The sequence below is a fragment of the Arvicola amphibius genome, chromosome 5, assembly GCF_903992535.2.
Source record: "Arvicola amphibius chromosome 5, mArvAmp1.2, whole genome shotgun sequence".
In the NCBI taxonomy this organism is placed as follows: domain Eukaryota; kingdom Metazoa; phylum Chordata; class Mammalia; order Rodentia; family Cricetidae; genus Arvicola; species Arvicola amphibius.
The window spans coordinates 135,098,184-135,120,120 of record NC_052051.1 but is presented as its reverse complement, the minus strand read 5'-3'; the positions used below and the strand labels follow the sequence as shown (position 1 = coordinate 135,120,120).

The 21,937-nt window shown below is 53.6% G+C and overlaps 1 protein-coding gene across 2 annotated transcripts in view; it reads left to right on the top strand.

The window, feature by feature from the left end:
• Synpo (synaptopodin) overlaps nucleotides 1–21,491 on the top strand; it is a 34,914-nt gene extending 13,423 nt beyond the window's left edge. Inside the window, exons 2-3 of one of the 2 annotated variants that reach the window (XM_038330560.1) lie at nucleotides 11,396–13,776; nucleotides 18,992–21,491. In XM_038330560.1, the coding sequence (XP_038186488.1) occupies nucleotides 11,396–13,776; nucleotides 18,992–19,645 (3,035 nt within the window). In that variant the 3' untranslated portion in view covers nucleotides 19,646–21,491. Of the gene's footprint in view, nucleotides 1–11,395; nucleotides 13,777–18,991 lie in introns of those variants that run through there. The other variant, XR_005285447.1, reaches the window with a different exon arrangement.
• The last annotated feature ends 446 nt before the right edge of the window (nucleotides 21,492–21,937 follow it).

Below are 21,937 nucleotides of genomic sequence, written 5' to 3'. Positions count from 1 at the left end.
GTGTATAGCCGCTATCCTGTTTATTAAGTGTTCTATTTTGCATACAAAATACATAGGTTTCATCATGGCATTATCATGCCCAGCCCTATGTACAAGTACATGTCAATAAACAGGGCTCATACCCATCTCACATAATAATTCCTTTTACATGGTTAATGTTATTAAATGTGTTTCTGGTTAACATTAAGGAGTCATGTTATAGGCCAGACCACAGTCTAGACACTATCTCTGTGTTTGCTAGCTACAAACGTAACTTATGGGTTGATGTGCTCTTACGACCCAGCGAGTCTCTCACCTGGCTGTGCACCAGAGTCCCTCAGGTGGACCCATAGGTCTAGACTGGAGCCCAGGAATTGGCATGTGGGCCACCTGCACATTCTGACCTGGGCCCGAGAGAGAACGGAGCTTGCTGAGGCCTCAGGCTGGGGCTGGTCTTCTTTCCCTGCTCCTCAGCTGCCCTGCTCACTGCACAGGAAAGATGCTGGGGCCTCTGGGGAGACAAATGAGGACACTGACGGTGGCTGCCGACATGCTCAGTGCCACACAGGTACTCCACAGGGCTTAGTTGTTGTAGGGGCGGAAGGAGAGACATTCTTTGGAACAGTGTTATCTCCTGGGACACTCAAGCATCATGTGGTAAGATATTAATCCGTCCCCGAAGAGAGGGGCTCTGACTGAGGTGCAGAGTCATGGATTTCAAAGCATACCATTGCAAGAGCACGGTGTACTTCCATGTGTATGCCTGCAGGTGCTCATGTGTCTGTCCTGCCCACTCTGTTTAGTGCGTGCATGCCTCTGTTGTGTGTCATGCAGCCCTGAAGCGGGCAGAGCCTCTGTGTGGGAGCCCGTGTGCAAAGGCAGAGGTGTTGCCACCCGTTGGAGTTTGTCCAGCATTAAGGAAAGAGAAAGAGATGCCAGAGAGAAGAAAGGAGATACGTTTCCCTGATTGTGTGGGGGGTAGCACAGGCTGTCCCTCTGCCAAGCCACTCATTCTTCCCACACACCATGTCTCACCCCCACCTCACGGCCTCACTCAGAAGCGATGACCTTGGTTGCCATAGTTAACTTTGTAAGTCGCTCTCCATGGGCTCAGACTTACGTGGATATTTATTATCTTGCCCCCTTATTAAAATTCACAATTTTTTTGTGCTATTTCTCTTTATGGCCATGAACAGTGTCCGACCCTCAATTTGTGCAATAAATATTGGTTGAATTCAGGAGCGTGTACTACTTATTTTCTTTAAATTGTCTAGTTATCCTCTCCCTAAGATACACCGGAGGCCACTGGCTTGGTGTTTGTTTTCTGAGACACGTTTGAAATTTACATAGCTACTAAGAAATTAAGGACCAGAGCCTCCCCCCCCCAAAAAAAAAACCTTGGTTGGGAGACACCTTCTGTGGCAAGCATTGGTCCTAGTGCACCCCCACCCTTTGAGATGAGTGAACTAGGTCCAAAGAGGTTTAGGAATTAGCTCAAGTCCCCCCAAATACAACAGGACAGACATGGGAATCAAATGTCCTGACCCACCTTTGGGAAGGCAGGGCTGGCTGTTGGGTCCAGGGGCATTTAGGCCTGGAAATCAATGAGTGGCATTGAGTGGATATGTAGGACCAGCATCTTCTAGTTCCCCAGAGTCCTGGTGCCCTCTTGGGTGCATGGCCACCAGCCAGAACTTACATAGTCTGCTCCTTCCCTGCTGGAATCTTGAACCTGTGGCATGCCCCTGCTGGGCCTAGCAGGTGAACTGTTCTTTTCTGCTATAGCGTTTTGACTAGAGGTTGCCTTTGGGGGTCCCCCGGGCAGTGGGAATGAGATGGGGTTGGGCTTGGTTATAGACAGCAAAGGCTGGCTGGGAAGAGTGGCAGAGGGGGTGAGAGACCATGAGGCCCAGCCTTGCAAGGCTCTGCAGAGGTGGCAAAGGCTGGAGTTAAGCCCTGCAGAAGTGATCAGTGCTGTAAACCATATCACAACCTCTGCATCTCCTTGCTGAGCGGTGACTATGAAGGAGACTGTCATTGCGATTTATTCATTTATTTACTGAGACAAGGTCTCACTATATAGCCCTGGTTGGCATCTAGCTCCCAGAGATCCACCTGCCTCGGCCTCCCGAGTGCTGGGAGTGGAGGCATGCGCCACCACTCTCAGCTGCTTATCCTTGGTTTATTAAGGAGGAAGTCGGGTGGAGACTCAAACTCAGCGATTTACTCAGGGTGGGTAATGAGCGACCTGTTGCCAGTCGGACGGACGTGGAGGGGCGGGCTAGCTGGGGGAGGTGCCAGCTGACAGGATGGGAGTGTAGGCAGGTGCTAGAGATCCACGGTTGATTCTCTAGCCTAATGCTGCAGGGAATCCTCAAACCCTTCAGAGCCTCAGTTTCTTTGTCTTTAGAATGGAGGTGAACAGCTCATGAGGATAAAGCAAAATAGTGAAAGAATGGTTCTACATAAAGGAGGAAGAAGACCAGTACGGGGATGTGGTGGGTGGGCGGCTACCTGAGGAACAAGGGCACTTAGCCCCTGACAGGTTTGCTGAGGTGACTACTGGTAGCTGCCACACCACAGGGACCCCAGTATGTCCAGCAGCTGTGAGCAATCCTGAGCCCAAGTTTGCTCTCGTACCCATTGCGAGAGGCAGCAGCAGGCCGCATCCCAGGAAAGGCATGAGGCAGCGCTGGGTTCCCATGCTGTCTACCACAGTGAGCAGCCCGAGTGCCAGTGTGCTTGTGCCGTCATTATCATTCCTCCTGTGTTTTTTTTCTCCAGGGTTATTTATTTTTCTGAGGGGAAGGAATGTGGGGAATTTACCACAGGGCTGGCCTTCATTTTTTTTTTTTTTCTGGCTGCACAGCAGCCTCTTCTATATGAAGGAAGCGGCAGAGAGACAGATGGCAGAGTGGAGGAGGCAGAGGGTCCTGGCTGACTGTGGGACTGTGCTGAGTGCATTATATAACCACCCAGAGGCTCAAGGCCGATCCTACAGTGCATGTAGCCCAGGGCAGAACCTCGAAGTTCCTGGCTCCCGTGAAATGATACCTGGCTCACTGCATGCACACTGGACTCCAGGCAAGCCTGCTGTCATTTTGCTTCATCAAAGTCCTCTTCTTTCCATTTTGCTTTGGGGCGTGGGGGTGGATGGGGCCAGACTGCCTTTAGTCTTCTAGTCTCTGAAAACTGTCCCTGTTGCTTGGAGCATCCCCTCGCCTCTACTTATCAAAACTGAAGGCAAATGCTGTCCTCTCCAAGGAAGCCTTTAGATTGCTCTGTCCCAGTTGCTGGCTCTCCCAGGCTCTGTGTTCTCCTGGCACTCCATGGAATCTTCTTCTTGGGTTTGACACAGAGACTTGGGGTTTCATCTCCCATTCCACCCACAGGCTTGCTGTTCTTTTTTCAGGCTCCCCTCACCCACTAAGAACCACTCTCCAGTCTAGAATCCAGATGAATCTGGAATTTGACTCCAGGGCTGAGTGACGGAGCAGGCGTGAAGACACAGGAACCTTGGCTGTGGGGATGCTGATCCTTCGGTCCACACTGACCGAGTCCCGCTACCAATAGTTCTGCCTGGGCTGAGGCATTTAGAGAAGCCAGAGGGAAAAGGCCTCAGCTTTGTGTAGTGCCCAGAGCGCAGCAGGCCCTGACGAGCGCATGAGGGAAGTTGTCTTTCCCATCCTGGCTCGCTGCCTTTGTGTCTCTGGACCTTTGTGTCTCCAGGGTTATGCATCTGGTCTGTCTTGTGCTCCTGACTGTTCCAAGAGACCTCATAGCCTGCAGGCCAGCCTTGCTTCTCTTGGAGGCTCTTGTCACCCTAGTCCTGAACTTGCCTGTCTCTGCTTACCATTTTGGGTTTTGTATTTCTTTTTCCCCTGTTAGATAGGGTCTCAACTGTGTCACCCTGGCTAGCTTGGGAGAGCTAAGTTCTTTAGCATCCATAGGGGTAGGATTAAAGGTGGGTGCCATCATGCCTGCCCGGTTTTGTTTCTGTTTTAAAATGTATAAATGTGGATTTTATACGTGTAGGTGTTTTGCCTGCATGTATGCTTGTGTACCATGTTTGTTCAGTGCCCAGGGAGACTTGGACAGAGTGTTGGAGCTTCTGAAATTAGAGTCATTGATGATTGTGAGCCACGATATGGGTGCTGGGAACCGAGTCTGGTCAGTAAGCTGTTGACCTCTGAGACACCTCTCCAGCCCCTGATTTCTATTTGTTAATGTTGTTGTTTCCTAATAATTGGTTGATTTTTTTTTTTGGCACAAGGGCTTACTTTGTAGCCTTGATCGACCTGAAATTCATAGAGATCTGCCTGCCTCTGCCTCCCTAGTGCTGGGATCACAGGCGTGTGCCACCAGGCTGGCGGGGGTTTTGTTGTTGTTTGTTTTGTTTTGTTTTAGACAGAGTCTTATGTAGCCCAGCAGGCCTCAGACTTGCTGTATGGCCAAACACTGAACTTCTTATCCTCCTGCCTCCACCTCTGACGCTGAGATTAAGGCTTGTGACACTACTCTACCCTGTTTCACATAGGGCTAAGAAATGACTACGTAGCCTTTGTGCAAGCCAGACAAGTGCTCACACTGATCTGTGTCCTCAGCCTTCTGGCTACCATTTCTAAGATTCTGAAACCCACCCATTATACATTAGTGATTTAGCCGATAGAATAGGCAAGAAGGATGCTATGGCAGCCAGGTCCTGCCGGGACCTCCCAGCTAGCCTGGGTCAGCCAGCAGTGTTTTTCACCTGCAGGGTTAGCTGCCAGCTGAGCTGAATCTGTCTTCCCTCTTCTATCTGTGCCTGTCTGATGCCCCTTTGACAGCGGGGTTGTGGGGGACGACGGAGCAGACCAGCAGTTCTGGTAGAGCCCACATCCGATGCCTGCTGCATCCTGTGAGCCCTGTGCCCCCAGCTGTGAGACCACTGGGCCTGGTTGAGCAGAGAATGCTGCTGAGCTTGGAAGTTAGGGAGGACTGAGCAGGGCTTCCTGGATGAAGCAGCAGCTGATTCTGGGGTGTGTGTGTGAGTACTCTCTGCAGGTGGAACTCGGCTGGGGGAAGTGGTCCAGGCTTGGGAATCAGTTTCGCTGCTCAGCATGTAGCCTGCTCTATCCCTTGCCAACCGCAAGACCTGGAATGGGTCAGCTAGTCTTCAGTGCCTCTTTCTCCTCATTTTGAAACTGGCCACTAGAAGCCATCCTCTGTGAACTGCTGCGAGGACTGGAAGGAAGGCTTGAGCCATTGTTTGCAGCATCTGGAGCTCAGCAGGCAAAAAGTGGCAGTTGTCATCCTCACCGAGAATGTGGGCAGAGCGGGGTGCAGGAGTGGAGCGTGTGTGCCCTGTCCTCAGGCTCCTTCAGTCTGTGGGGGACAGAAGACCCAGACCCTGGATGCCATGAAACATGCACTGGGAGGGACACCCTGAGTGATCCGCTGCTCCAGCTAGCCATGTAACTTGTTCCAAGTCACAGCACCTCTGCAAGGCCTGTCTTCTCTGAGGTAGAGGTGAGGTCACTGCTAGCCTCGGGGCTGCTGTGTTGAGATTGAAGCAAGGCCCTATCATAGTTCCGGGCAGACAGCTTGCTCTCCCTGAAGTGATGACTAGTTTAAAACACCGACAGGCAGGGGAGGCTTTTGGAAGGGGCCGATCACATTCAAATTGGGTGAGAGGCTGGGGACTTGGGACACATAGCAAAGGCAGAAATTAGAAGGCTTCAAGTGGAGAGGCTTGTGACCCTGTTTCCAGGCAGGAACTCAGGGCAGGAGTGGGTACTGGGAACCACTGTGCCCTCAGCCATTGCCAAGGACACAGAAAAAAAGAGAGTGCTTGTTCTCTCAGGCAAGCTTTGCTATCAAGGACCCCTGAATGCCGGGATGAGGAAGACCCTTCTGGCTCCGCCATGGCTTGAGGTTCTAAGCAGGAGAGAAGCATGGGGCTGGGAGGGAGGACAAGCGAATCTGGTGAAGCTGGCTGCGTGGGGTAGGTTGATTGGCGGGGGAGAAACTGGGGGTGGAGAGGCCATTTAAAAGGCGGTTGCAGAATCGTTTTCCTGATAAAGAGCTGGGCTGAGTCATCTTCTGTGGAGGAGAGAAGTCATATCTAGCTCCTCCGGGTACTGTCAAGGTGGAATTTTTCTTCTCTGTATCAGCTAGAAGCTTGGCTGCCTGTCCCAGAGGCTTTGGGAGCGGAGGCCAACGACAGAGCATCCTGGGGAAGCTGGGCTGCAGGGAGGACCCAGTCAGAGTGAGTAAGCTGAGCACTCAGAGGGGCCTTTGGGGTTGGGATGTGACTCAGGGCATGTGGCATCCCCTGCCGGGCCTGTTTTTCCTCCCAATGCCAGGCGGCAGATGGGGACTTCTGCCAGCCTGTTAGTAGCAAGGCTAGAGATGGCCCTAGGGATCCCCACTCCTATCCCCTTAGCTGGCAGCCCTTCTCTCCCAAGTGTGGGTCATTCCAGAGGGAGACATGTCAGTCTGGTCTGTATTCACTGTCAGAAGGCATTCACCATGCTTCTGCCATGGATGCATCCTTCAGGGTCTGTGTCACTTCCCTCTGTGTGGGGAGGATGTGAGGCTGGGCTGGCAAAGGGGCTAGGTTATTACTCAGACCTCCTCATCTTCCTGCCCCAGTCAAGCCAGAGGTTGTATTGTGGCTGGGACACTGGGTCCTTCCTGACCCCACCAGGGGGGCAGTTTATCCAGCCTGTTTACCCGTCCTGTTGCCAAGGCTCCCAGGCTGCTACAATGGGCTGCCTCACGCCAACCTCTGTTCCCACCTCTGGCTCCCATCCTACCCACTGGCCTTGCCTGGACACTCCCATTGACGGCAGTCGTGTGGAGAAACATTTCCTTGAATTCTCAATGTCCTGACCTTCTGCTCTGGCCTTTCTTCCCCTGCCTCAAATCCCTTCCTTTGGTTCAGACAGGCAAAGTGATAGGCAGATTTAGGGGGCTGCCTACAGGAGGTGATAAAGACCAGGGGATGGGGAGAGGCTTGTTCCTGCTAGAGCAGAAGCCGAGCTAGGAGTTTACTGACTCTTAGCCTTATGACTTTCCCACTCCAGCACATTTCATAGCCTGTCATTCACTTCTATCTTAGTGAGAGTAAGTTCATCGGCTTCTCCTGAAAGGAAGCAGGGATTGGAAGCAGCTGAGGGCCATTGATGGGCTGGGGAGACAGAGATCTGCAGACCCTCCTCCAGGAACCTTGAGGTTTCCCACTGAAGCTCTGAGCTAGACAGCCAGTCAGACTTCCTGATTCTGAATCTCAGCCCTTCCACTTAAAGTTGTTTGACACTGCTGGGTGGGCACCTCTGAGCCTGGCTATCACCTACAAATGGGAGTCGCAACAGTGTTACCTTTTGGGATCGCTGCTTTATAGATGAACATAGCGATGAGCGTGGAGCGCTGACGTGGGCCATGTGAGGCCTGTGCCATGGCATCCCCACCTCCCTGAGGCAATGTCTTTGAGCCTTTCTCTGGCTCTACCCCATCTCACCTGACTCCAGGTAGCTCCTCTCTTCCTTTACCTTCCAGCCTTCTTCTACTGAAGACCTAGCTACATTCAGGGCTGCTGTCCAGAGATCTATATAGGCCTTCAGAGACCTACGCTAGAAGAAAGGGTATCATGGCCTGTGCCACAGCTACAGTAGGGGCTGCTTGTCTCTGTGGCTGGGGTTTACCTCTGATCTCTCTAAAACCAAGAAGCAAAGTCTTACACAAGTTTGCCATTGCCAGAGGTGACATTGCTCTGGGTGACTTTAGTTGGCATGTTGTTTATAACAAGGGATTCCAGGGTCCCTTTGGTTGGTCAAATCCTGCCCTACCCCATCCCATGTTTGTGCAGGGTGACAAAAACTTTCCAGCTCGTTGGCCCCAAACCTCCCATCAAATTCCTTTTTTGTGTCACTGTGGCTGGCCTTAGGGGCAGAGCTCCGTTAGGAGGGGGACTCATTCCCCTCTGGCCTCTTCTGTCATTCCTCTCAGAGCTTAGGGGCAGCTCCAAACTCACGGGAGGGGAGGGCCATTCAGGGCAGGGCAGGCTCTAATGAGCCTGGCTGGAAGTCAGCAGCCTCCTGAGTCACCCACTGTTTGTGATCCTTTCTTTTCCTGAGCCCCCCCAAGCTAGCTTCTCTCCAAAGACCTTTCACACTGATGTCGGAAGATGGGGCTGGGGAGGGTTGTGGGGGACACAGGCCTGGTCCTGAAGCAGCAAAGGAAAGAGGGAGTGGCAATGTTCAGGGACAAGGAGTGGCCTGAATGTTCAAACACCGGATCACTGTTTATCTACCTTCCACCGTGGGATTCTGCAGCTAGGACCTGGTGCTCTGCAATGACAGGGGCCCATAAAGGTAGCTCTGTAATGTTGGACAGCTTACCTCACTAGTCTGGTCTTTGGGTTCTCTCATCAACACAAAGCACACAATAGCAGTTTGTGCCTCATAGGGTTGCTGTGGGAATCCAACCGTACATGTAATGTGCATGTAGTGTGTAGTGTGTGCCTAATCAGTGTTCACTGCAACTGCTGTAAGTATGTCATAAGCAACATTGGTGGGCTCTTTATCCTGGGTCATATGGGATGTGTTCGCACCTGTGAATCTCTGCAGGGTATATCAGGCCGCGAAGTAAAGCTGTTCACTGGTGTGGTGGTGGTGATGGTGGCTGTGGTGGTGGTGGGAATGGTGGTGGTAGTTGTGGTTGTGTGGTGTGGTGGTGGTGGTGGTGGTGGTGGTGGTGCTGGTGGTAGTGGTGGTGGTGCTGGTGGTAGTGGTGGTGGTGGTGCTGCTGCTGCTGGTGGTGGTGATGGTGGTGGTGGTGGTGGTGATAGTGGTGGTGATGATGGTAGTGGTGATGGTGGTGATGGTGGTGGTGGTGCTGGTGGTAGTGGTGGTGGTGCTGGTGGTGGTGATGGTGGTGGTGGTGCTGGTGATAGTGGTGGTGGTGGTGGTAGTGGTGGAGGTGATGGTGGTGGTGGTGGTGGTAGTGATGGTGGTGGTGGTGGTGATGGTGGTGGTGGTGCTGGTGATAGTGGTGGTGGTGGTGGTGGTGGTGGTGCTGGTGGTGGTGGTGGTGGTGGTGCACAGAAACACACCCAAACGTGGAAGCCATTGAAGGCATTTATGGTTGAGAGGCCTGTACCAGTGGGAGGCACACCACGGAGTCATGAGCCCATGTCAGCTGAGTGTATAAACAAGTTTTGCACATACAAGGGTATGGCTTTAGGGATACAAGGGTTGTGTGGAGAACTGTGCTGCGACAGCTGCCTCTGAGTTGCTGAGACTGTGGTGCTTCTCCGTGACTCCAGAGTCTCCTGATGTGTGTCCTTCAGGACCCTGATCTAGGCCACAAATGTGCTTTGCTGGAAAAAGATCAGATACTGTCTGTCCTCACGAGCCAAGTGGGGTCACAGTGGCCAGTTCTTCCTGGGGTAGTATGAGCCGTCTTTGCCCTGGATGATGACAGACCCCTTGTTCTTGTGATCTCAGGGTGGTCCCCAAATGTTTCTCAGCTAAGGAGCCCCTGACTCCAGGAGGAGGTAAGACCTTGCCAAGATCATAGGGATAGCCCAGCCAAAGGACTTGGCTTTGGGCCAGGGGACCTGTTTCCAAACAGAGCAGAGGAAGCAGACACTGTATGGTCCACACCTCTCTTAAGACGTCCCCGTGTGTGGAAATCTCATCTCTGGCTGTCCCAGAGGAATGGTCTGGCTAAACACTTCATGTTTTACAGAGTGGGTAACTGGGGCAGAGGAGGAATACCACAGCTGGGGCAGGCTCTGTGCTGTCATTGTGGCATGATGGGGGAGCTACAGGTGTGGAGAATGGACAGGAGGATGGAACCAGAAAGCCATGAAGCATGGATTGGACCTGGCCTCCTCGGACCTCTCTGCTACCTCCAGCATAGCGGGGAGGGGGTCTTCGCCCTGGGATACTCTCTGGATCTCAGCTTCCCTATCTATAAAATGGGATAGTGGTGATTACCTGTCTCCTCTATCTAGCCCCTTCCATCTCTCAAGAGTCCATGAACTCCGAGCCAGGATGGCAAGATGCCTAGAAAGACTGTCCCTGGAGACCCATCAGCCTGTCAGGGCCAGGGCTAATTAGGGTGAGTTAGGAGGGAGGGCAGGTCAGATTCCTCAAGAGCTAATTAGCTTCCCACAGTCGGTAAGGAGTTTTCTCAGCCACCGGGTAAGCTATGACCCTGGTCCTAGGCTGATCCGTCCAGCTGCCTGTGACTCAGCTGTCCGGGCAGCTTGGTTTATTCATTGTTCCACAGCATCGAGTGCCGAGTGCATGCCAGCTGGGAACTGTGGACAGAAAGAGAAACGGTGACCTCGCTTAATAGGGGTCCGACCTGTGACCTCTGTCTTTGCCATTTCCCACAGGTTTCTCTGTGTAGCCCTGGCTATCTTGGAACTCACTACGTAGACCGGGCTGGCCTCAAACTCAGAGATCTACCTGCCTCTGCCTCCCAAGTGCTGGGATTAAAGGCGTGCGTCACCATGCCTTGCGTGTTAAGCTGTTTTTAAAAAAGAGGTCTTAGGGGCAGGTGAGATGCCTCAACAGGTAGAGGCATTTTGCTGTGCAAGCCTGGAGTTTGAGCTCCAGAACCCACATAAAAGTCGAATAGACCCGACCCCACATACAATCTTCTGCCCTCCACACGTGTAATGTGGTACAGGATTCAACACAATGATAAAATACCTTAAAAAAAATCTTTGTAGCATCTTCCTATAAAACATCAAGCAAATGGCCATATTCTGAATCTGAGAGTGTTAAAAGGCTCCCCCAGAAAGGCACAGGAAAAGTCTTCTGGGGTTGCTTTGCACATTTGGGACTCTTTAGACCAAACGCTGTTCTCAGGGTTGGAGTCAGAGAGGAAAACGTATCAAGCGAGACCCTCAGAGCTGTGTTTGAGGGGAGAAGATGAATCAGGAGATGTGCAAACACTTGAATTTCAAAGAGCGGTGAGTGCCAGGGAGGAAAAGCAGAGATAAGACCCGAGACAGCAAGGCCCCTCCAGGGAGAGCGCGCTGTCAGGGAAAAGGATGTTCCCTGCATGTAAGGCGCCTTACTTGGCCTTGTCTTTCTTCCACTTCCCCTTCTCTAGTGTAGAAGGGAGGCCGAGATGATGAGAAACATTCTCAAGGGGTGAGAGTGGCTGGTGGTCATGGGAGATGTAGTTAGTGGGGTGACTCAGTTTGGAGAAGCACTGTCTTGGCAACCTTCCTGGGCGGTCCAGTGGAATGGGCAGGCCATCCTGAACATCTGATCAGCTTCATCCTTGACTCCTCTCGACAGCTGATTCTGGGAAACATAGCAAAGGTCGTATTTCAAAGAAATGGTCGGCTGTAGGAGGGCATGGTGACTGTCTGTACGCCCATTTGCTAACTAGGCCTGTGTACTCTTTGCAGCCTTAGGCCGGAGCACTAGCTTCACTGAAAAGGATCTGAAGGAGGCCAAAGCGTGGAGCCAGCAGATCGCAGCCCAGCTGACCACCCCTCCCAGCTCCAACTCCCGAGGGGTCCAGCTCTTCAACAGGCGCCGGCAGAGGGTGAACGAGTTCACCTTGGAGAGCCGTGGCCAGAAGCCACCAAAGCATAGTCAAGAGGCCCTCCCAGCAGGGCATGCTTCGAGCTCCACAGGCCATGCCCCAGGGCTCAGTCTGAGACCTCCATCTCCACTCAAGCCAGGCTCTCCAAAGCATCCCAGACCCCGAAGCCCCAGCAGAGGGGTCCCTGGCCACATCATGGAAGGCTACTCAGAGGAAGCCAGCCTCCTGCAGCATCTGGAGAAGGTTGCCAGCGAGGAAGAAGAAGTACCACTGGTGGTTTATTTAAAGGAGAATGCAGCCCTGCTAACGGCTAACGGGCTACACCTGTCCCAGAGCCGGGAGCCCGAACAGTCCTCACCAAACCCTCCAACAACAGAGGCACACAGTCCAGCTGCAGACATCAACCAGAACCTCTCCTCACCCAATGCCACACTCACCACACCAGCGTCCAACAGCCACCACAACCAGCCCACCACCGATGTGAATCAGAATCCCCCAGCCGCTGTCACCCCTGTCCAACAGAATTCATCTGAGGCCCAGTGTCCCCCAAATGGCACACCCGATTCCAAACCCAGCACTCAGTGTGCTGATGGGCAGCCCCGGGGGCCAGCAGGGGAGGTGAGATCCAGCATTCTGCTGATTGATAAGGTGTCAGCTCCATCCCCTGCCACCAGCACATTCTCTAGGGAGGTCACTCCCCTCTCCAGCTCTGGGCCACCAGCAACAGATCTCATGTCCAGCTCCCTGCTCGTTGACGTGCAGCCTAGCAACCTAGTGGCATCAGCAGAGCAAGAGATGCCCGGACGTGCAGCTGTCACCACGCCCACCAAGGTGTACAGCGAAGTGCATCTCACTCTAGCCAAGCCCGCATCGGTGGTCAACAGGACGGCCCGGCCTTTTGGGATCCAGTCACCAGGGAGTACCAGCCAGGTGGAACAGAGCCCCATGATGGGAAGACGACATTTTGGAGAGAAGGCCTGGGCTCCCCCGACTACCACCATGGTGGACAGGAGTCCCCAGCCTCAAAGGCACATGATGTCCCGCAGCCCCATGGTAGAAAGGAGGCTGGTGGGGCAGCGAAGCCCAGTCCTGGAGAGACGCCCCTTAGGAAGCTTCACCCCACCCCCCACCTATGCCGAGACTCTGTCAACAGCCCCAGTAGCTTCTCGGGTTAGGTCTCCTCCTTCTTACTCTACTCTGTACCCCAGCTCTGACCCCAAGCCACCTCATCTGAAGAGCCAGGTAGTCCCTGCCAACAAGACAGGCATTTTGGAAGAGTCTATGGCCCGCCGAGGCAGCAGGAAATCAATGTTCACTTTCGTGGAGAAGCCCAAGGTGACCCCGAATCCAGACTTGCTGGACCTAGTGCAGACAGCTGATGAGAAGCGGAGGCAGAGAGACCATGGGGAGGTGGGCATGGAAGATGAGTCCTTTGCCCTGGGAGCTGAGGCCTCCAATTTCCAGCAGGAACCAGTAGCTCGGGACAGGGCCAGCCCTGCAGCCGCTGAGGAGACTGTCCCCGAGTGGGCCTCCTGCCTCAAGTCACCCCGTATTAAGGCTAAGCCGAAGCCCACACCCAACCAGAACCTCTCAGAGGCCTCAGGGAAGGGAGCTGAGCTCTATGCCCGCCGCCAGTCGCGGATGGAGAAATACGTCATAGAGTCTGCAGGCCACACTACTGAATTGGCCCGCTGCCCTTCACCTACTATGTCCCTGCCATCATCCTGGAAGTACTCCACTAATGCCCCTGGGGGCTTCCGAGTGGCATCCTTAAGCCCAGCGCGGACTCCGCCTGCCTCTCTCTACCATGGCTATCTGCCAGAGAATGGGGTCCTGCGCCCAGAACCTACCAAGCAGCAGCCATACCAGATGAGGCCTTCACTCTACGCTCTGTCTCCTGTCAAGGAACCTGCCAAGACCTCATCCCGCTCCACCTCACCACGCACTCCGTCCCGCACTGTCTCACCTCGTGCCGCCTCCCCGGCCAAGCCTAGCTCCCTGGACCTGGTGCCCAACCTGCCTAGGGCAGGCCTGCCACCATCTCCTGCTCTGCCTCGGGCTTCCCGCTCCTCCCCAGGCCTCTACACTGTCCCTGTCCAGGACAGCCTCCAGCCCACTGCTGTGAGCCCCACCTACAGCAGTGACATCTCGCCCGTGTCTCCCTCCAGGGCCTGGTCTCCCCGAGCCAAGCAGGCCCCCAGGCCTTCCTTCTCCACCCGGAATGCTGGAATCGAGGCCCAGGTGTGGAAGCCTTCTTTCTGCTTCAAGTAACGCATCTCAGTGCCTGTCTTGCCTCCTTCTCGGAGGGTCAGAGAGAAGATGTGGCAGGATGTGGTTCGGGGCTTAGCGAGAAGATAGGCACCCATGGATCAAGGTCTGGCTGTTGCCAACAGCTAGCTATGCAACCGTGGGTGGACCATCTCCTCTCTCCGAGCCATAGACGAAGGGGTGTAGACTCCTTGTCTGGCTGGGGCGGAGGATCACAGAGTAAGACTACCCTGAGAGGATCCTGTTAAGCAGTCTTTCCCTGGCCTCAAGCTTCAGGGATGGACCCTGATGGCAGTGTCTTGCTGGCCGAAGTCCCAGAGGGCTCCTCATGGGGACTTCTGGAACAGACAGTGGCTTCTGGCTGTGCCTTACTCATAGGGCTCAGGCTCCTGGCATCTGGCTTTCTGCTTCTGGATTCTCACCTCCACAGGGTGTTTCTTCTCCTCTGCCTTCTGGACATTTCCTCTCCACTGCCTCATAGAGCTTTGCCTGGCTCCACCTCCTCTCCTGAGTCCTCTGCTGCCTGTGGACTTTAGCATATCACTGTTTTCTGATGCTTGTCTTCCTGCTCTCTGAGACTCTGCAGCCTCCGTGCCCTCTCCAGGACCTGACTCTACACAGGGAGGGAAACTCCTGGGCTCAGACCTCAGTCCTGTTTCCAACTGCCTTGCCCTCACTGTTCTGGGGTGAGGAGACATCCCAGTGTATCCCTGAGAAGAATGTCCTTTAGAGGAAGCTATGCAGACGTTAGGAGAGTGACCCTTTAGTCATATAGTGACCTCAGCCAAGGTCTCCCTGACCAAAACAAGCCACCTCAGTGCAACAGCACAGGCCCAGGGAGAGGCAATGGAAGAATGTTCTAGACTCATGCACCTTCCATTTTCTAGGTGACTTTGGCCAATTTACTTTTCCTTTCTGGACCTTAGTTTTCCCATGGACACAGGGTCTTCTAGTTGTGGTAATCGCTGAAGATTGAGAGACTAGGCTGGTGCAATGGAATAAAGGTCTCAGAGGCAAGGGGACTTATGCAGAAAAAAAAGTAGAAAGGTTGGGCTGTTGCTGAGGGACACAGGAGTTAGCTTTCAATGAGAGTGACCTGGTGAGGTACAATGGAATGAGCTACTGCAGCAAGCCACGGTCAGAAGCCTGGGCTGGGCAAGCGTAAGCTTGGGATCAGCTGGTGACAGCTGGAACAGGGCACAGTAGCTCCGAAGAGGGGGACAGGATAGACCCTAGGGCTTTGAGGAAAAGATTGGACTTAGACGAGAGTTCTGACTGGATGTTCACTTTGGGCCTCAATTTCCCCATTCATACAGAGGGTGTCGAGTCAGGTAGCCTGAGATCACCATTCCCTGCCCCTCTTTGATATGGTACAGCCACCCCCCCCCCACCGCCCACACCGAACTAGTCTTTGTTGGGGGTGGAGAATAGTCACAAGAAGACACATTTAGATGGAATCTTCCCAAGACTTGGGGCTAGGACCACCCACTTCCTTTTTCCCAGCCCTATTTCTGGGATCCCAGAGAGGCAGGGGTGGTGGAGGCGGTGACCGTGCTGGGCTGTGTGCGCTGGCTGAGTGCGCAGTTTTCATGAGCTTTGGGCTTGTCTCCATGGGAACAGGGGTGCCTTGTCAGGGAGCTCATCCAAGCGGGAGAGGGGGATGCATGTGGGAACTGTGAGTGAGCTTGGCTTCTTCAGGTCTCCCCAGAACAGAGTGAGCCCCTAGGAGACCCTGCTCTTTTGTACCTGGGGTGAGGGTGGGGTGGCAGTGGAGGAGCCCATCCTCCGTCCTGTAGCTCTTGCCACTGGGCTGAGCAATTTGCCACTTGGTTCTGTCTTCTGTTCTCAATACACTCTGTCTCAAATCTGCCTTGCTTCTTTTTTCTGCGCTGTTGCTGCCATGGGCTGGGGCTCCCTCTTTCCTCCCTGATTCGGTCCTGGAAGTGAAGTAGAACCGCTAAGCTGTGTGTGTGTGTGTGTGTGTGTGTGTGAGAGAGAGAGAGAGAGAGAGAGAGAGAGAGAGAGAGAGGTTGTGTTCCTGGGTGCTACTGTGCCTGCGGTGTGTCTGCATCTGGGCATCCATGGGCTGCCCAGGAAAAGAGGGTGTTTTCCTCCCTTCACTCCTTTCCCGAAGCTAGCCCAGACTGTGTTGAGGATAGAGGAAACACACTGCCCTACGGCCCAAATTGGTTTCCTTTTTTTTTTTTTTTTTTTTTTTGGTTAGGGTCTGTAGCACACGCTGGCCTTGAACTCATGATGATCCTTCCGCCTCAGCCTTCTGAGTGCTAGGACTATAATCATGAGCTTCTGTGCCTAGTTCTGTTGTTGTTTACTGGGTTTTTGTTGTTATTTTCTGAGACAAGGCCTCAGTGTGTAGCTCTGGCTGGCCAGGCTAGCCTTGAACTCACAGAGATTTGCCAGGACTGGGGTGAAAGGTGTCATCAGTATGCCTAGTTCTGATATGCCTGGGTCTGTCTGAGGGGGGCTGTATGTGTGTCTTGGGGTGGAGGGGATTGAAATGTCTTCCATCAATCAATTCACTGTTCAGTCTCCAGTTCCCTCCCCTTCCCCCCACTTTTTAAAAAAAAAATCTAAATTGAACGTTTCCCACGTTTATCACCCATCCTGCCTGGCTCCCCTGGTGGAGAAGAAAGAGCTGTGGGATCAGCCCCTGGTTCCTACGTGACTTTGCATAGCTCCCTGACTGTCTTTTGCCCTGGCTTCCCCTGCCCCTGTTTCTTCCCAGTGCAATGACGGGCTGCAGGAGGTGATCCCGGTGGTCTCCGACAGTACTGTGCTGACTACTCAGCTTTGTCTCCACCCCCTCCACGCATGGCCCCGCTGAGAGGCTGGGGTGACAAGCTGCTTCATCCTGAATTTTCACCCACTGCACTTTCAAGGAGTCTGGTAGACGCAGTGCACTGGGTTCTTCAGCAGGAAGTGAACAGTTCTGCTTCCTTCTTCCTTTCCGTATTGTGCCCTCTCTGCCCCACATGGGCCGTTCTGAGACATGGCAGTTAATATGAGGTCAGGCCTGGCTCATCTCTATACTTCAGCCTGTCCCTGCACCATGTCACTCCACAGTCCTGACTGAATCTGATGACTCCTTCCACTTGTTGGACCCAGCAATCCCCTGTGACCAGGAAAGGCAGAAACAAAATTTTAGAGCTATTTAGACCGCTCTCACAGCTCCTCCAGACTCCTGTGGTTCTGCCTAACGTTTCTGACTGTGGTCAGGTGTGGTAGCACACGCCTTTGATCTCAACATTCTGGAGGGAGAGGCAGGAGGATCTCTGGGAGCTGAGGCCAGCCTGGTCTGCATCGGGAGCTCTAGGACAGCCAGGGCCACATAGAGAGACCCTGTCTAAGACAACAGCCACAAAACATCCGGTGACTGACTTGGGTCATGAGCTCGGGGTGGCACTCATTAGGTACTGGGACATGCCTGAGCCCCCTTGACAGGCTTTTGGCTCTGAGACTGGTCTCAGCTGCTAGTCCTTCCCATCTCACTAGGGGCAGGAACCTCCCTTAAGTTCTCCATAAGCTTGTGGTATGCCTCTCATAGCTGACCTGGTTGCAAGCTGTGATGTGTCACGCACAGAGAACATTTCTCAGGGACTCTGGCTTTTATATACACACAGAACCCTGGCCCTGGGAATAAAGAGGGGAGGAGGCCTGGTGCTGAGCTTTGAGTTGCTCCCTCGATGAGATTGGCTATCCCTGAAAAGCCTCCACAGGTCACTGCAGCGTTAGATCCCACCAAACTGTCCTCTCTGGCTCTTCTTAACAGTGCTTTTTAGTGAAAGGGCACAGAGGTTGGACTCTTCTAGCAGTTGCTGCCGTGTGATTGGACACTATATACCATCTGCTTCTCGTTTCCTTTCGATTGGGAGGGACTAAATTCTCCGTTGGCTGAAAGGATGACTGGCAGATGGCTGGCTGGGTGAAAGCATGGATCTTGTGGGTGATTGGGATGAAGTCCCTGACTGAACCTGATAGCTTGGGACTGGGATGAATGGATGATTGCTAGTGAACATGGACTCAACCAAAAGCCCAAGTGAGCTACTTATTTCTGGAATATGGGTCAACAGCTGCATAGTTTAAGGTATGTGTGTTTAGCCTGTATTCCCAAGCCCTCCACTTTCAACCCCCTTAACACTGTTTAAGCATGGTGTAGCCTTTGAAACACACACACACACACACACACACACACACACACCACTGGGCTGTCCTTTGCACCTCTGGGCTTCATTTTCATCACTAGCGAAATGAATGCGACAATGCCAATGTCCTAAGCGGTCTGACCTAACTGGAAGAAGTGAGAGATGACGGATGAGGAAGAAACGTAGATGGATAAGTACTCAGATAGGTAGGAAATGCGTTTGCCACCACAGCACGCAGTGCTTTTCACTGCAGATGCCTTCACCACCTGGTTTGCGCAGAACCAATCTCACTACCCGCGTTGGCAAGAAGCGTAGACACGGGAGAACGCTGCCCAGAGATGAGAGGATTGGCTTCCTTTTGTCTCCACCTGCCAGTAGGAACTTACTCCTACTGGGCCCCCAAGAAAATGAAGTGAGGAGGTAACTTTGAAACATAAGGGCTGAAAGGATTCATGAGTTCCAATCTTAATAGCGGTAGTTATATTTTTGAGTAGATAAAACAACCGTATGGTTCAAAACTAAACATACGTAGACTATAGTCATTTAAAAAGACTTGTCCTCACCCCCTGTGGCTGTGTGCATTGTGCCTACCAGCCCCATTCCTTAGCCTTTTGTGTCTTTTCCATCTCTACTTATGGTAGTTTCTGTTTAGTAGTTCCCTCCGAGGAACGTGCTAATGCAGGCAATGTCCCTTCACATGAGCTGTTCTTTCCTCGCGACTTCCTGAACACCCCATTATAGAGAGGAGGAAGCTGAAGGCTAAAGGGCTGGACGATTGCCCATTCCGCTCCAAGTGAGGGAACCTGTGTCCAAAGCAAGGAGGGGCTGACTCCAGATAGCAAAGGCTTTTAAAACTTCTGCATTGAGTTGAACCACCTGTGTTTTTACTTCAGGCACTACATGACTTTGTTGGGTACCTTTCCGATCTCCGAATGATGTACAACCATACTCGATCTTTTCCAAAACCCTGACTCTGGAGGACCTGGCACTAAACCTTCCCCTCGCCCTCTCTGCTCTCTCCGCAGGACCGCCCCGAGAGCCTGCCCACGTCCCCGCCCTGGACGCCGGGCGCTTCCCGGCCCCCCAGCAGCCTGGACGGCTGGGTGAGCCCGGGGCCGTGGGAGTCGGGTCACCGGAGCAGCATGAGCAGCCCACCGCCGCTGCCGCCGCCGCCGCCAATGTCCCCTTCGTGGAGCGAGCGCTCGGTCTCCCCGCTGCGACCGGAGGCCGAAGCGCGGCCCCCGAGCCGCCAGCTGCAGGCGCTTCTGGCGCGCAACATCATCAACGCGGCCCGGCGCAAGAGCGCCTCCCCGCGGCCAGCGGCCGCCGAGCCCCTGCGGCCCTTTTCCCCGCCGCGGGGGCCGCCGCCGCGCATGCGCTCTCCGCAGCCGGCTCGCCCCGCAGGCGCCTTCCGCGGTGCCGCCTTCGCCCCCATCCCACGGAGCCCGTTGCCCGTCAGGCCTCCGTCCTGCGCTAGTCCCCAGAGTCCTCAGGCCACGCCGTCCAGGCCTTTTCCCTACCGCCGCTCGCCCACAGACTCCGACGTGTCCCTCGACTCTGAGGACTCCGGGCTAAAGTCGCCTGGCATCCTCGGCTACAATATCTGTCCTCGAGGCTGGAATGGCAGCCTGAGGTTCAAGCGTGGTAGTCTCCCCGCCGAGACCTCCTGCACCACCTAAAGTTTTCCACCCTGGGAGGGCCGAGCCAGAAGAGGCACCAAGCTTGGGGAACCCCAGCACCGGGACCCCAAAGGGTCTGACCTCATTGGACAGCTCCAGAGAAGGCTCAGAGAAGGAGAGCTCTGGGCTTGGGGTTTGGTTCTAGCCCTTGGTTCTGCCATTCCTTTGTGTGACCCTGAGCGAGAGCCTCCTGTCTCTGACCCTCAGCTCTGGCCGCGGCAGTCTCCAGACACCTTCCCCTTCTATCCACACACTTGTGCCTTGGAGAAGGCAGCCATGCCCCCCACCCTTGGGCCTGCAGCGTGCTCCTTCTTCGCTCCGTTCTCCAGCAGCCTGCCAAAGTATGGTGTTGAAAAGAACCTAGGCCGTGACCTATGCCCAGGCCCTGGCTTGACCACCGGCTCCTGGCACCAAGTTCTAGGCAGGAGCAACTGTTTTCCATCCCTTCTCAGACTAGCCCTATTTTTATCTGGTGACCTTTAGCGAGATCTTCCAGGCAAGCTCAAGGTACCCTGCTGGGCCCCTCTGGGGAGAAGGAGCTGGAAGAATCTCCCCCAGGCTCTGCCCTGCTGCCTTTGTTGCCCCAGCTCAGGGTACCCGGGGTCTCTATGGCCAGGGCAGAACAGTATGTGAAGTGCTGGGTTCTCTCTCAGGAACCCCAGACCTCTGCCCTTCTGGGCCTGGTCATGGGAAATCTGGGGTTTTTCAAAGCTGAGGAGAGAAGAGATGAAGCGTTACATGGCTGTCCCAAACCTGGCCTTACCTATTTGGAAAGAGGTCCTTATTGCAGAATATGTAAGCCATGGCCAGGATGCATAGAAGGGAGTCTGGTATTGGGGGGGAGGTGGCTCCTGATCTCTGAGGGTTCTCATCCTGAAATGCATCCCATAGTATTAGAAAGGGAGGGTGAGGGTGGAGGACCACGGGGTTTGGATTCAGAGACAATAAACCTGGTGGGGAGTCAAGGGGCCATACCAGTATGGGCCTGTGTTTCTGGCCACCAAGTAAATGCCTCCTCCTTTCAGTTTCGGGCCTCGGCCCAGAAGAGTGGGCACTGCTATATTCATTTTCTTCACATCTCACTCTGGCCTAGCTCGTGCCTATACCTAGTGGCCTTGAGGAGCTAGTCCCCTAAACTCCAGTGGTTCTGATTCCAGTCTCCAAGAATGACACTGGGAAGGATGTGGCTGAGTTTTGTGGTTTTCATTGTTGGGTGATGCTACCCGTTGAGGTTCAAAATGTCAGCTTCAGAATTCAGAACCTGGGGGTGCAGGTGCTGTAGTTCAATGAGGTGCAAATATACGTAGGTGAAACAAAACGCAAGGATGTTGTTAAAGGCAAGGGATGATGTGATTTGGAGTAATTAGTAGATTTACCCACACATCAGGGTGATCTAGAACTCTCTAGGGGAAGCTAGGGGTCAGGGTGGAATAAAGTCAGGGTTGGGATGGAGTACATTGGGATAAAGAAGAGGTTCGTAATGGCCATGGTTGGGAACCTGTCTCCACTGGGAAGATGAGCGTGTACTCAGCTTAGTCAACAAATGAATACATTTACCCAAGCTCCTACCTGCAGCAGCATCCCTTGTAGCTGAGGAGTCCCAGGCTAGGGATGCCTCCCAGAGAAGACACTATTAAACATCCAGCTGATGCTGTGGCATAATCAGCTTCTACCTGCATTTCCTCAGACAACCAGTAGGAGGCAGCTTTGAGAAACTACAGTTCTGTTTCTGCTGTTCTGCCATGGTGACTGCCTTCTCCCTTTATGGTCTCTAACACACTAGAGCTTGCCTGTATCCTGCCTTATGCCTCTTGTAGAATTCAGAGCAATAAATGCTTTCTGCATTCTTCTGCCTCCTGTGTCATTTTTGCCTTTCAGGAAGTCTTTTTTCTTCTTCCCAAGCATACATCAGTCCACAGAATATCTGAGCCACCTGGTCTTGGATTTTGGAAATCATAAGAACAGCTGGAAAAACCTGGGATTATAGGCATTCTTGAATTGAAGCCTAGATTCTGTCATTGATTAGCTAGGTGGATCTGAGTACACCACCCCTTCCCCATGTCTCGGTTTTCCCCATTTGAATGATGGGAGAGTTGCTCTAACTAGTGTCTTGGAGTGGTGCTGCTACAGAATGCTGTGGCTGGAGTGGGCAGAGCCAACCTGGGGCAGGGTCCAGCGCTCTGCTACTACTTCAGGATTCCAGGATGGGGACAAGAGTCTCCAGAGGAGGTTCCATGTGAGTTTAGGCAACTATAGTGAGACCAGGGTCATCAGGGACCCAATTTCCATGGG